The 15,777-nt window shown below is 41.2% G+C and overlaps 1 protein-coding gene across 2 annotated transcripts in view; it reads right to left on the bottom strand.

Moving 5' to 3' along the window:
• Nucleotides 1-15,777, bottom strand: part of GLG1 (golgi glycoprotein 1) — a 154,618-nt gene that overhangs the window by 47,163 nt on the left and 91,678 nt on the right. For both annotated transcript variants that reach the window (XM_016930161.4, XM_016930162.3), the window contains 2 exons: nucleotides 9,702-9,788; nucleotides 4,389-4,604 (listed from right to left, as the gene is read on the bottom strand). In XM_016930161.4, coding sequence (XP_016785650.1) covers nucleotides 4,389-4,604; nucleotides 9,702-9,788 — 303 coding nt within the window. The remainder of the gene's footprint in view (nucleotides 1-4,388; nucleotides 4,605-9,701; nucleotides 9,789-15,777) is intronic.

Below are 15,777 nucleotides of genomic sequence, written 5' to 3' on the forward strand. Positions count from 1 at the left end.
TAAAGTGTCTAGCTAACAGTCCATTATTTATTTATGGGGTTAATCTGGGTGAGTGGGTGGAGTCTATAAAACTCCTAAAACTTGTTTGTTGTTGTTGTTTAACTTTCATTTTTATTTATTTTTTTAAGAGACAGGGTCTTGCTCTGTTGCCCAGGCTGGAGTGCAGTGGAGGGATCATAGCTCACTGCAGTCCCAAGCTCCTGGGCACAAGTGATCCTCCTGACTCAGCCTCCCGAGCAGCTGGGACTAGAAGCACACACCACCACCCTCAGCTATGGAACACTGTGTTTTTTACTGTACCTTTCCTATGTTTATATGTACTTATATACACAAATACTATACTTGTTTATAAATGTCTCCAGTATTTCAGCATAGCCACATGCTGTACAGGTTTGTAGCCCAGGAGCAATAGGCTATACTACATAGCCTAGGTGTGTAGTAGGCTATACTCTATGATACTCACACAGTGATCAACTTGCCTAACAACACATTTCTCAGAACGTGTCCTGGTATTCTCATTGTATCCTCATCGATAAGCAACGTGTGACTAAATGTAACTACACTGGCATTAGGTCATAACAATACTTCTGGCTGGGCACGGTGGCTCACACCTGTAATCCCAGCACTCTGGGAGGCCGAGGCGGGTAGATCACAAAGTCAGGAGATAGAGACCATCCTGGCTAACACTGTGAAACCCCGTCTCTACTAAAAATACAAAAAATTAGCCGGGCATGGTGGCTGGCACCTGTAGTCCCAGCCACTCAGGAGGCTGAGGCAGGAGAATGGCATGAACCTGGGAGGCGGAACTTGCAGTGAGCCGAGATTGTGCCACTGCACTCCAGCCTGGGCGACAGAGTGAGACTCCGTCTCAACAACAACACCAAGAGAAAAAAAAACAATACTTCTCTACTAGATGTTTCCATTCACTGTAACTTTCAGATAAATACTTTTTTCAAATAAGGGTATTTCAGGAGTTCCTCGGAGTCTCTGAGCTTTTAGTGCATTGGAGTTTATAACTGAAATGCATATAAATATTTGACAACGAAGACTGCATGGTTAGTTACCAAACATTAATTAAAGTGAGGTGAACTACACACCTGCACATTATGAGAAAATAAGCTCATTTAGGTTTAAAAAGTTATTAATACACAGGCTTGGCATATGAGTAATAAATTATCCTATAAATGAACTTACAATAATTTTTTGTTAACTTTATTATGGTAGAAAAACATCTGCTTAAAATCTACTGCCAATGCCTTGATCCGTTTTTAGAAGTTTGATAGGCAGTATTTTTCTTCCCCATATTCCGTGTCCTTTAACAACAACGGCCCCCACAAAAAAAAAAAAAAAAAACCAACAACAGATGCTAACACTAATCTCTAAATAGTAGGCAAGAACTCAGTTTTTATCTCTGCTATAAACCATTCTCTATTTCAATCCTTCTGCTGTCTTCTGTAATCAACCTCACTAGATAAAGGAAAAAGGAATATTAGAATTACTCAAATTAACTGGTTAAAAGCAGGAAATAATAAATGAAATAATAAATAATAAATGATACAGCTACCGAGAGAAAAGCACAAAAGTACTAATACTGTGGCACATGTCCGCAATTAAGTTCCTTTGTTGGCAGCCACAGTCTTTTTCTTCAGATGATGTAAATCATTTATATCTTTACTTTTGGAAATCTGCCCTTTCATTTTGACAACATTTATTATTATATAAAATTCTAAAGCCTTTATTAATGTATCTTCTTTGTTCTAAAATTTATATTAACATTTGAAAAAATCATAGTTTTGAAATCATGACATTTATGTGTTCATACAAAGGCAAGGTACAAACAGATTAACCATGAATCCTCTCCTCAGTCCTTTGGAGGAGGCCAAGTCAAAGCCAGTCATAGAAGAGTTTCAAGCTTCAGTGGCAGCAAATTTGAAACTGACAAGCCTGTTATTTTCTGTGTTCAGAAGCTGCTTTGTTAATTTTCAGTATAAGTTTTCTATCTAAATAACTGGCTTCAGAAAAGCAAACTACGGGTTTTAGAAAAAGGCAGAGAAGAGCTGAGAACATGCCTCCCTCTTTTTTAAATTTGGCTGTAGTACAGAGTGAATGATATAGGAAGGAAGGTGTTTTTTCAGAAGTTCAGGTGTGAGTCTATCTCACTGTCCCCAAAATACAAGAACGCCTTTGATGCTGGTGTAGTGACCTGGTATAAACTGAAATTTCACCCAACTGGTAGACATACTGAAAGATTAAATGACAAAAGTGTCATTTCTATCTTTAGTCCATAGGAACAATTTTTATTATTTTATCTAAATGAATAAACAATCCTGTCGTGCCTTTTGGCTCCAGCAGTACTATTTTCTGCAATCGTTTCAGTCACTACAGACTTAGTAACTCATACATGGAGGTGACAATTCAGAGAGCTAGAAGGAGGCTAATCAGTTGCTACCTTGGTGGTTACCAGGCAAGAACTACTCCACAGAGGGACTGAAACGCTTGGCTTTACTGCATGGAGCACTCATCACGAGGGTGAAAAGGCCTCATTTCTGATTCCTGAAAAGTATGTTTGGAATCCTGTGGAGACTTTAAAAGGAGGCAGGTTTGGAATTGGATATAATTTTCAACATCCTAAATAAAGTCAGAAGAGCTTCCTGAATCATCAGTGACATAAGTGCTTTTGTGCCATTTTGAGAGTCTGCTGGGAAGGAAAACACTGCGTTCTTTATTAAAGCTGTCCTTTCTTTATTTGCCTGAAAGATTTATGCCAAGCCACAGAGTTTTTCAAGACCAACTCAGTGGTACACTCTGATAAGGGAACAGGCCCTGTGCTGATATTAAGGAAAGGGCATCAGGGCTTTGGTGACAGCCAGACAATACACAGCAAGAAACCCTTCATTTGAACTGTGTGCTCAGTTCCAGGATCCTAACACCATGTCCCCTTTGTCAGTGATAGACACCTGCCAACCATGAACAAATAGGGGGCAAAGGGACAAATGGGTTTTATTTTCCATCATATTTCCTGAACAGTAGATTAATGAGCAGCAGCAACTAATAGGGGATGCCACAGGTCTCAGGCTCCCTCTCCCACTGGCATCCATTACTTTTCAGGAGTTTTTTTCATTTTTGCTGAGCAAACAAATTCAGAATAAACCTGGCCAGATCTCTATTGTGACCTTCTGTTCAGCAGACTAAGTCAAAAAATAAGATCAGATATAACTGTGGAAGAAGAAACTAGCTAGGTAGTTATTTTCTTTCCTGTCTTTACTAAAATCAGTTCTTCTGAGATGAAGATTAATAATATATCACATTTAGAGAGGACTTTTCTTCCAACTAACTAGAAGTACCTTCACGTATCTTAAAATTTTCTAATATTTTATAGATGGACAGCAGCCAGTGTGCTAAGTAATTTTTTTTTTGTTTTTTTTGAGACGGAGTCTCACTCTGTCTCCCAGGCTTGAGTGCAGTGGCGTGATCTCGGCTCACTGCAAGCTCCACTTCCTGGGTTCATGCCTTTCTTCTGCCTCAGCCTCCCAAGTAGCTGGGACTACAGACGCCTGCCACCACGCCCGGCTAATTTTGTTTTTGGTTGTTTTTTTTTTTTGTATTTTTAGTACAGACGGGGTTTCACCGTGTTAGCCAGGATGGTCTTGATCTCCTGACCTCGTGATCTGCCCACCTCAGCCTCCCAAAGTGTTGGGATTACAGGCATGAGCCACCGCGCCCGGCCAGTAATTTTTTTTATACTAACAGTGGGACATATGCAGAGAAAGATTACTGAACTTGGCCGGGACCGGTGGCTCACGCCTGTAATCCCAGCACTTTGGGAGGCCGAGGCGGGCAGATCACTTGAGGTCAGGAGTTCAAGATCAGCCTGGCCGACATGGCGAAACCCCATCTCTATTAAAAATACAAAAATTAGCCGGGCGTGGTGGTGCATGCCTGTAGTTCCAGCTACTCGGGAGGCTGAGGCAGGAGAATCACTTGAACCCAGGAGGCTGAGGCTGCAATGAGCGGAAATCCCACCACTGTACTCCAGCCTGGGAAACAGAGGGAGACTCTGTTTCAAAAAAAAAATATTAGAGAACTCAGGTCTCTCCTTTGCCAGAGGCACATTACAGGTAACCAGCAGCTGGTCTAATATTATGAAGATAACACCACTCTTTGCAGGTATTAATTCCTCTGCTTCCCATACAGTACTGAAAAATTTTGCTACAAACACATGAAATACATTGTCAACCAGCCTTAGCTCTTAGGGCTGTCTGGACAAGTTTCTTCAATTTCAACTTAAGGTCACTCCAGTCCTAAATTTTTCCCATGTCAGTTATACAAAGCTTTTCATACACCAAATTTTAAGACCCCTTTGTTGAAGCTAACGTAGTATTAGATACCTTTTCTCCAAGCCGAATACTGCCACATTTCAGAATGTTGATGTCATTTTTGCAGTCATCCATGAAGCCACAGATTAAACGGTAATCACTAAAAATGATGGCCGTCATCTTGGTAATGTACTGGTGACACTGATACTCAGTGATGTTGCCTCGGTGATCCACCAAGCAGGAAACCATGTAACCTTTTCCAACCGGTTCATCAGCACATTCTTTAATCTGCTCAAAATAAAGTAGCTGTTTTACAAAAGTGTTCCATGCTCGTATCAAACAATATTTATCAAAGAGAAAAATGTCTGAAATTTTCCTGTTGATTTCCTAATTCTTTACTTGGAAGAAAAAAAGAAAAATGCTTAGAAATATATCCAAGGAAAACATTTAGGAATACATTCATTTTAAAGAAAAATACTGTCATCCCTACTCAGACTGTTGTGCCTTCTAGAAAAACCTGATTAATGTGTTTTGCAAAAAAATACCTACATATCAAATGCTTAGGTAATGCTCACTTCTAAATGCAGTGAAAAGAGCTGTTAACATCTACAGCTTTGGCATGGTCCTATGGAAGTCCTTGTAACCATGCAAAAAATGCAGGGAACAGTGAGGGGATGAATCTAGGGAGGAAGGTTTGACAAACAGGTGCAAAAGTGAAGTCCAGCTGCATACCCTAAGCCAAGCTACACAGAAAACTATTATTGTTAGGCAAACCTAAGGGCCAAGGAGAGACAGGAGGGAAGGTGTAATATTACTTCTTGACATGATATTATTATTATTTATCTTTTGAGGCAGAGTCTTGCTCTGTCGCCCAGGCTGGAGTGGAATGACATGATCTCGGCTCACTGAAACCCCTGGCTCCCAGGTTCAAGTGATTCTCCTGCCTCAGCTTCCTGAGTAGCTAGGATTATAGGAGCTCACCTCCACGCCAGGCTAATTTTTGTATTTTTAGTAGAGACGGAGTTTTGCCATGTTGGCCAGGCTGGTCTCGAACTCCTGACCCCACGTGACCCGCCCACCTTGGCTTCCCAAAGTGCTGGGATTATAAGCGTGAGCCACCTCACCTGGCCTACTTCTTGACATGACATTAATGTGTTCTAAATTAACTATGGATTGAACATGTGTTTTTGAAATCAGTAGAATCCAAACTTAACCGCTGTGGTCTGGGACACATGTGGTCTGGGAAACAAGTTTAAAATAATGTTCAGTGCAGTTTAGCAAGAAGTTTGGGAAGGGGAACCTAGTTTGGGTGGTTTAGACATATGATCTAGTGGATCAGGCACAGAGTGATTCTGCATGGTGGTGTTCCTGCAAAGTGCATTCCAAACCACAAAATGCTAATAAAGCAAACTAGCCCCCAAATGCTGAAATTCAGGCAAAAGTAAAACCTAATAATAGAATTATAAGCTTAAATTATAAAACAGAGAAGGGTGTTTGGAAAAGAGCCTATTGCATTTGGGGAAATTAAGACAAACTGAAGTGGCAATTCTGACAAGAGGAAGGAGTTAAATGGGAATGTTTATTTTGAATATAAACAAGAAACAGTGCTTTATTTGTCCTTTGAATGCAATAGAGAGCATTCTCCCCATTAGGCCTATCTATCACAAGCATGCCCATAGGGCAAAACAAACACAATCTCCTCTTCCAAAAGGTGCTGGATGAAGGACACACCACCGAGGAATTATCCTATAGGCAACAGGTTGTCTTCACCTCTAACTCCAGTATCAAATCCAGACCACGTAAATAACTCAGTTCAGAAAAGAAAGTTGTGTTTACTTCTAAAGGGGCAAACTTGGGAATTTAGTAAATAATAGTCTCACACTGGTTTCAGAGACAGCAGAGATTTTCAACAGTCAAGATGAATGAAATTCTTTCAGTTTAACCCCAAGTAAGTTTTTGTGATGCCTAAAAGAGGGCCATGGCTGGGCACGGTGGCTCACGTCTGTAATCCCAGCACTTTGGAAGACCGAGGGGGGTGGATCACTTGAAGTTAGGAGTTTGAGACCAGCCTGGCCAACATGGCGAAACCCCATCTCTACTAAAAATACAAAAATTGGCCAGGTGCGGTGGCTCATGCCTGTAATCCTAGCACTTTGGGAGGCTGAGGCGGGTGGACTGCCGGAGCTCAGGAGTTCGAGACCAGCCTGGGCAACACAGTGAAAGCCTGTCTCTAATAAAATACAAAAAATTAGCCAGGTGTGGCGGCGTGCGCCTGTAGTCCCAGCTACTTGGAAGGCTGAGGCAGGAGAATTGCTAGAACTCGGCAGGCGGAGGTTGCAGTGAGCTGAGATTGAGCCATTGCATTCCACCCTGGGCAACAGAGCGAGACTCCTTCTCTAAACAAATAAACAAAAAACCCAAAATTAGCTGAGTGTGGTGCCACGCATCTGTAGTCCCAGCTACTCGGGAGGCTGAGGCAGGAGAATTGCTTGAACCCAGGAGGTGGAGGTTGCAGTGAGCCAAGATTGCACCACTGCACTTCAGCCCCGGTGACAATGACAGACTCCATCTTAAAAAAAAAAAAAAAAAAAAGAGGGCCAGGACTGTATTTCCTGGAAAAGATTTTTTTTTTTTTTTTTTTTTTGCCGAACAAAACAGACTTAAGTTTGAAAAGTGAAAGGAGGAATAGATGCTTGAAAATCCCAGCACTTGTAATTCAACCACAGAAAAACACTGGATAAAAAACAAGACTAGTGGCAGACACCCACTTAATGAAACAGAGAAACATTTTTCCAGGCCCTAATATTGAGCAACCAAAAGTTTTAAAACATCTCAAGAGGCCAGGAGCGGTGGCTCACACCTGTAATCCCGGCACTTTGGGAGGCCCAGGCGGGCGGATCACGAGGTCAGGAGACTGAGACCATCCTGGCTAACACAGTGAAACCCCATCTCTACCAAAAATACAAAAAAAAATTAGCCATGTGTGGTAGCAGGTGCCTGTAGTCCCAGCTACTTGGGAGGCTGAGGCAGGAGAATGGCATGAACCTGGGAGGCGGAGCTTGCAGCGAGCAGAGATCGCGCCACTGCACTCCAGCCTGGGTTACAGAGCAAGACTCCGTCTCAAAAAAAAAAAAAAAAAACTCAAGAGAAACCAGGAGCACATTTTGAACTGTAGCCTCAATAAGAAACTGAATGTAAATTTTAGCTTCAATCACTTGAGATTTTACTGAAACACAGAGATGTGGCACCTACTCATTTTTCAGCTCACTATCCATTACAACAGGGCGTGGTGTTAGAATGAGAAGTTTGCATGTTTCTTCATTCTGCTGGATAGCACTTTTTCCTTCTATCTTACTAAACTTCTAAGATGAACAGCAAAAAAAGGGGCACTAAATCATCATCAACATATTTAAGAACAGGAGTAAACTCTGAAGTGGCTGGGGAGCAGATTGAAAAGGTACCATGAGCAAAATGCTGCAGTCACTCTATTTTTTGACTGGAGCCAGAAGGAAAGCAGGCAGGATTTAGCTCAATCCTGGAGATTAAGTTTGGTTTGTATTAATAGTTTACAGGTATTCTTATGATGTTGTTTTTCTCCCTGGAAGCAGGATTCCAAAATTAAGAAAGATGACAGAATGAAAATATAGAATGAAATGTTTTGCTGGAGACTGTGTTCTTCCTGATATTTAATTTCCCTGACTCCAGTATAATCTTCCTGTGGGAGGGAGAAGTGTCCTTGTTAATGCTAATCTTTTACAAAACTAGAACACCCCAAAAGGTCACAGAGGACCATCGTGATACACACATTATATGGAAGCCAGCCTAATGCAAAGAGTGAAATTATTCTAGTGAATATGTACATACTCAACTAAATTTCCCTGGGCCAATCAAACTGGTATGTATTTAATGGGACACAAAATGGGGCAAAACAAACATATGTGGGTGTATATATATGTATCTCTCCAATGTGTTTTTTTAAAAAAAAACTACTTATGGCCAGGCACGGTGACTCATGCCTGTAATCCCAGCACTTTGGGAGGCTGAGGCGGGTGGATCACATGAGGTCAGGATTTGAGACCAGCCTGGCCAACATGGCAAAACCCTGTCTCTACTAAAAATACAAAAATTAGCCAGTTCTGGTGGCATGTGCCTGTAATCCCAGTTACTTGGGAGGCTAAGGCAGGAGAACTGCTTGAACCCGGGAGGCAGAGGTTGCAGAGAGCCAAGGTGGCACCACTGCACTCCAGCGTGGGCGACAGAGCAAGACTCCATCTCAAAAAAAAAAAATCTACTTACAATTGTATAGTACCACAATATAGAGGGAAAATACAAACATTTAAAGTTCAAGCCTAGGAATAATTTCTTTGTTAGTATTTAGTTTAGTTATTAAGCAAACATCTTTGCCCTTGATATTTTAAAGTTAGAGGTTAAGTCCTATAGCTAGCTAAGGGAGTTTGAGATGTAGAATGTTAAAGCTAGGAGCTAAAGATAAATTTTTCAACGATATGCCTTTCTGCTCGGAAGCCCCAAGGTAAATATGAGGGGTCACTGCTTTAAAAGAATAAAACATAACTGATCTAGTATTAGAAAGTTTGAGAAAACAGGTTCTACGAGTCCCCATAATGACACAAGGAACACAGGCTGATGGTTTATCTGGATGAGACAGGGTCTTCCTTAAGAGCTCTGAAGAATGTGGCCCTGACTTAATTCATCAATAGGGCCAGCTTGAGGACAATTAGTATGGTGTTAGATCTATGACTGTTAATTCTGGGGTGGAAAAATAGCAACTGTTTTCTCTGTGATTCTCATATTTCAGTATGCAGAAACTCTGGCTTCCTGGAGTTTCTATTACTGATTCAAAAAAAAAAAAAAAACCGTTAAAAAAAAAAGAAATTTAAAGTAACACAATTTTCACTAATATTATTTGTTGTTTACACTGGGCCAAGATAAATAATTTTTAAAATCTTAACCTTTTTAACACTAACTCCTATTATTTGAAGTATATACCTCTGTGGGTCAACTGATCCAGCTGCATAGCCAAAACAGGAATGCTGACAGACCTCCTGTAACCAGGCTGATATGCTTCAGACACAGCATGTTGTCCAATGTGTGAGAGTAGCACTGATACCTCAGCACTTTTACTTGCTGTTTTGAGACCAATAGAACCTGATTTCCAACTGCCTCAATCAATAGTATCCTAATGTAAGCGTAGGTGGACATTAACAAAAAGAGTCTAATTACACCCCCCAACTTCCTAATTTTCAACCAAGACAGATGTGAATTCTAAGAAAAGTAATGTAACTGAGTCATTCTTCTCATAAGGGCTGGTCTGGTAATTTTCTCCTCTAAGCCATTAGATGTCTACAAAATTCTTTGACAACTTACCTCTGTTATAGTAGATTTGCAAACCTCTCTGGCCACAGATTCAAATTTGGGATCTGTAGTTAGGTTCAGCTTATAATTCCACAACAACTAGATAGGAGAGGAAAAAAAAAAAACAAAGAAAAACTCCAGTTAGAACAGTATGAAATTTATTATCAACGTTAAATGACAAAAGCCAATTTATACAGAGTCAGAAAAAGCATATTGACATCAGATAACAAACAAAGTAGGATAAAATGCCATCACATTCCTAGATAAAAGGAAAAAAATGCAAGCCAAATAAAAGGATGACTATTCAGATATATTTTTGTCGTTTTTGCTAAAGGACAATTTTTTTTTTTTTTTTTTTTTGAGACAGAGTTTCACTCTTGTTGCCCAGGCTGGAGTGCAATGGCGTGATCGTGGCTCACTGCAACCTCCACCTATCAGGTTCAAGCGATTCTTAAATGACAATTTTTTTAGAGCTATAAATTAAAAACCATTAAAAAGTCAAGAAAAAATGAAAAATTAAGATCCTTGGTAAGGTTTTCAAGGAAAATATAAATAGGTTATATGAGCTAAATTCTGCTTGAACCAAAAAGTCTAATCCAGAAGCTCAGATTTGGTGGATTCAGTCTCAGATCTCACAATCAACAGTGCTTTCATAGATCGGTTTCATGGAGGAGAGTCGCCCAGGTTCTAGTTTCTAGGCATATTTATCTTCATTCATTCATTCATTTAAAAAAAAATTGCCAGGCGCGGTGGCTGACGCCTGTAATCCCAGCACTGTGGGAGGCAGAGGCGGGCGGATCCCGAGGTCAGGAGATCGAGACCATCCTGGCTAACACAGTGAAACCCCGTCTCTACTAAAAAATACAAAAAATTAGCCAGCGTGGTGGCAGGCGCCTGCAGTCCCAGCTACTCGGGAGACTGAGGCAGGAGAACGGCGTGAACACCGTAGGCAGAGGTTGCAGTGAGCCGAGATAGAGCCACTGCACTCCAGGCTGGGCAACAGAGCAAGACTCTGTCTCAAAAAAAAAAAAAAAAAATTTGTAGAGATGGGAGCTCACTGTGCTGCCAGGCTGGTCTTGAACTCCTGGCCTCAAGCAATTCCCCTGCCTTGGCCTCCCAAAGTGCTAGGATTACAAGTGCGAGCCAGCATGCCCAGCCTCTTCATTCCCTTAAAACACTTGACACATACACTATAAGGTCTACTTTTTTTTTTTTTTTTTTTGAGACAGAGTTTCCCTCTTATTGCCCAGGCTGGAGTGCAATGGCGCGATCTCGGCTCACCACAACCTCTGCCTCCCAGGTTCAAGCAATTCTCCTGCCTCGGCCTCCCGAGTAGCTGGGATTACAGGCATGTGCCACCATGCCTGGCTAATTTTGTATTTTTAGTAGAGATGGGGTTTCTCCATGTTGGTCAGGCTGGTCTTGAACTCCTGCCCTCAGGTGATCCACCCACCTTGGCTTCCCAAAGTGCTGGCATTACAAGAGTGAGCCACTGCACCCAGCCCATAAGGTCCACTTTATACAACTGTTTTAACACATGTTACACTAGAAAATATCTAAAGCCTATTCTTGCAGATAATGACTAAATATTACTTTATTTTTGAAGCTTCCATAAAAATATTTTGATAAGTGATCCAATTTCTGAAACTTAGCAAAAATGAGCCTTAAATTGTTCAGTTGGTGAGATAGAGCAGAGACTTTGGATGATGTAGAACATGAAGATGTATGTATATATTCATTTTTGGAGGGGGGTACATTCCTCTCTGGCTACTACATACTCCTAGACAAAAAAATACAGTCATCAATCACTGATTCAGTTAAATATCTGCTTGGCAACGCGTTTCACAGATAGGCTATTAGAAGAAACAAGCAAATGTTTACTGAGTACATACTGTGTTCCAGACACAGTGTTAGGAACTGGTGGATAAAACATAAGGAGAAGGACAAAGACTGTCCAGTGGCAGCTACAGTCAATGGCAGGGAGTATGATCAAGTAATTGGCTAATGGCATCACTGGGTACCACAGCAGTATAGGGGAGGAATATTCCAAACTGGGGAGGGATGGGGAGTTTGGTCAGGGAAGATTTACCATAGAAAATGCTAAGATGAAACCTGAAAGGCTAGAAGCAGTTAGCCAGATTCAAGGGTAGGGAGAAGACTTTTTTAGGCAGATGACACCGCATCCATGGAAGCAAGGGGTGGAGGGAACCAGAAGTCCAATGGAGGACTGACCGAGGAGCCTCAAGCCAGGCCAGATCAGAAAGCCTTTGTAAGCCATGACTGAACTTTAACCCAAGAATAACGGGGAATCGCAGAAGAGAAAGTAGGGAGTGACACGACCAGATCTGCTTTTTAGAAGGACAGAGGCATATAAAAAGTACATTAGAAACGACATGGAAGCATGCAGTTAATTCTGCATGAGTGCTGAGGAAGATCTGAAGAAAACACAAAGGATGGGTAGGATTTCTTCTCCTCCCTCCTCAAAAACAAAAATATGAGTAAAAGCTCTCATCTCTCGGCTACCATCAATAACTGAATTTTTAGGCTGGGCATGGTGGCTCATGCCTGTAATGCCAGCACTTTGGGAGGCCAAGGTAGGTGGATAACCTGAGGTCAGGAGTTCAAGATTGGTCTGGCTAACATGGTGAAACCCGGTCTCTACTAAAAATATAAAAATTAGCCAGGCGTGGTGGTGCATGCCTGTAATCCCAGCTACTCTGGAGGCTGAGGCAGGAGAATAACTTGAACCTTTTTTTTAAAAAGAAAAAAAAAAGAAAGAAAGAAAGAAAAAAAAGAAAAGCTTTCTGGTATCTCAAAAATTTAGGACAAACAGTAACAAAAGCCAGAAAAATTAAAACTATAAGCAGAATATTTCCTTACTATTTTATCAAATGCAAAGTCAGATGTCCTACAATTGAGCTAGAAATAGATTTTCCGCCAACAGACGTTTAGATGACCATTTAGATTTTTTGAATGTCTTCACCTTTTAATTTGAAAACTTACTTGTTCTGGCAGGCATAAATTTCCTTATGAACAAGTCTCTTCCCTAAGAACCATGACAGTATTGTCAAATGCTAAACATTTTACTGTATCTCATCTTTTTTTTGTTCATTTCAAATTGATATTTAATTCATATACCATAAAATTTACCTCTCTAAAGTGTACAATTCAGTGGTTTTTTACTTTATTCACAAGGATGGGCAACAACCACCATTGCCTAATTATAGAACATTATCACCCCAAACAGAAGCCCACACCCATTCTGTCACACTTTATCCTCTCTACCCTCATCTTCTGGCAACCATTAATCTACTTTCTGGTCTTTTATTTCTTTTTTTTTTTTTCCTCAGATGGAGTCTTGCTCTGTCACCCAGGCTGAAGTGCAGTGGCGCGATCTCGACTCACTGAAGCCTCTGCCTGGGTGACAGAGCGAGAATCCACATTAAAAAAAAAAAAAAAAATTTTTTTTTGCCCAGGCTGGAAGTACAGTGGTGCGAGTGTGATCTCGGCTCACTGCAACCTCCGGCCCCCGGGTTCAAGCAATTCTCCTGCCTCAGCCTCCCTACTAGCTGGGATTACAGGTGTGTGCAACCACATCCAGCTACATTTTTGTATTTTTAGTAGAGATGGGGTTTCACCATGTTGGCCAGGATGGTCTCGATCTCCTGACCTCATGATCTGCTGGCTTCCAGCCTCCCAAAGTGCTGGAATTACAGGCGTGAGTCATCGCGCCTGGCCTCAAATCTTAAGACATCCATCCATGAATCTATCTGTTCACCCATCCCAAACATGTAATGAGTAACTACTATAATCTGGACATCCTTCTAGGTAATGGGGATGAGAAAGGTGAAGGAAAGAAAAAAAAAAAAAAAAGACCATTGTCTCAGCAAGTCAAGAAGCTCAACCACAGGAGGACAAAAGAAGGAAGAGTCAGGTTGGAAAGGGAATAAACAATAAAAATATAGTGTGAGAAATGTGATAACAAGCATGCAGGAGATTTTACAGAACACAAAGGAAGAACACATTTTGGTGAGTGGTAAGAGGAGGGACAGGGAGTCTTGGTAGCAGTCCAGTCATCCTGGGCTTGATCCTCAGGGATAAGAAGCAATTTAGTCAGATGAACTGATGGAGATTGGGCTTCTAAGTGTACAAAGGTAGAAAGGACACAAAGAATAAATGATAACCTATGGAAACAGAGTTCAGAATAGCTGGAGTTGAAGGTATGAAAGATGAGATGGGGCGCAGGGGTCAGATCACATTGAATCGCAGTTCATATTAAAGGTTTTGAATTTTATCTTAAAGGAAATGGAAGGTTAATTGATAATTTTGACCAAAGAACTCAAAAGATCACATCTGATTACACTGGAGAAGGGCAGGATTTAGGGAGGTTAGTAGACCAAGAGGCAAGAACTTATTTGAATGAAAAAAGATGGGATATACTTGAGATACTTAGAATAAAGTAATTACAGGATTAGGGTGTGGGCTAGGGGATGAAGGGAAAAGTTTCCTTCAGTCAAGCTCCTTGAAAATATAGTCAGCCTACTGGGAGACACCTCCCAGTAGGGGCCAACAGATATCTCATACAGGCAGGTGCCCCTCTGGGACGAAGCTTCCAGAGGAAGAATCAGGCAGCAATATTTGCTGTTCTGCAGCCTCCGCTGGTGATACCCAGGCAAACAGGGTCTGGAATGGACTTCCAGCAAACTCCAACAGACCTGCAGCTGAGGGGCCTGTCTGTTAGAAGGAAAACTAACAAACAGGAATAGCATCAACATCAACATCAACAAAAAGGACATCCACACCAAGACCCCATTCATAGGTCACCAACATCAAAGACCAAAGGTAGAAGATGGGGAGAAACCAGAGCAGAAAGGCTGAAAATTCCAAAAACCAGAATGCCTCTTCTCCAAAGGAACACAACTCCTCACCAGCAAGGGAACAAAACTGGAAGGAGAATGAATTTGACAAGTTGACAGAAGTAGGCTTCAGAAGGTCGGTAATAACAAACTTCTCTGAGCTTAACGAGCATGTTCTAACCCATCAAAAGGAAGCTAAAAACCTTGAAAAAAGGTTAGACAAACGGCTAACTAGAATAACCAGTGTAGAGAAGAGCTTAAATGACCTGATGGAGCTGAAAACCACAGTACAAGAACTTCGTGAAGCATACGTAAGCTTCAACAGTCGATTTGATCAAGCGGAAGAAATGATCAGTGATTGAAGATCAAATGAATGAAATAAAGCCAGAAGACAAGATTAGAGAAAAAAAGAGTGAAAAGAAACGAACAAAACCTCCAAGAAATATGGGACTACGTGAAAAGACCAAATCTGCATTTGATTGGTATACCTGAAAGTGACAGGGAGAATGGAACCAAGTTAGAAAACAATCTTCAGGATATTATCCAGGAGAACTTCTCCAACCTAGCAAGGCAGGCCAACATTCAAATTCAGGAAATACAGAGAACACCACAAAGATACTCATCAAGAAGAGCAACCCCAAGACACATAATTGTCAGATTCACCAAGGTTGAAATGAAGGCAAAAATGTTAAGGGCAGCCAGAGAGAAAGGTTGGGTTACCCACAAAGGGAAGCCCATCAGACTAACAGCAGATCTCTTTGCAGAAACCCTACAAGCAAGAAGAGAGTGGGGGCCAATATTCAACATTCTTAAAGAAAAGAATTTTCAACCCAGAATTTCATATCCAGCCAAACTAAGCTTCATAAGTGAAGGAGAAATAAAATACTTTACAGACAAGCAAATGCTGAGAGATTCTGTCACCACCAGGCCTGCCTTACAAGAACTCCCAAAGGAAGCACTAAACATGGATAGGAACAACCGATACCAGCCACTGCAAAAACATGCCAAATTGTAAAGACCATTGACACTATGAAGAGACTGCATCAATTAACGGTCGAAATAACCAGCTAGCATCATAATGACAGGATCAAATTCACACATAACAATATTAACCTTAAATGTAAATGGGCTAAATGCCCCAGTTAAAAGACACAAACTGGCAAATTGGATAGAGTCAAGACCCATCAGTATGCTGTATTCAGGAGACGCATCTCATGTGCACAGACACACAT

The sequence above is a fragment of the Pan troglodytes genome, chromosome 18, assembly GCF_028858775.2.
Source record: "Pan troglodytes isolate AG18354 chromosome 18, NHGRI_mPanTro3-v2.0_pri, whole genome shotgun sequence".
NCBI lineage: Eukaryota > Metazoa > Chordata > Mammalia > Primates > Hominidae > Pan > Pan troglodytes.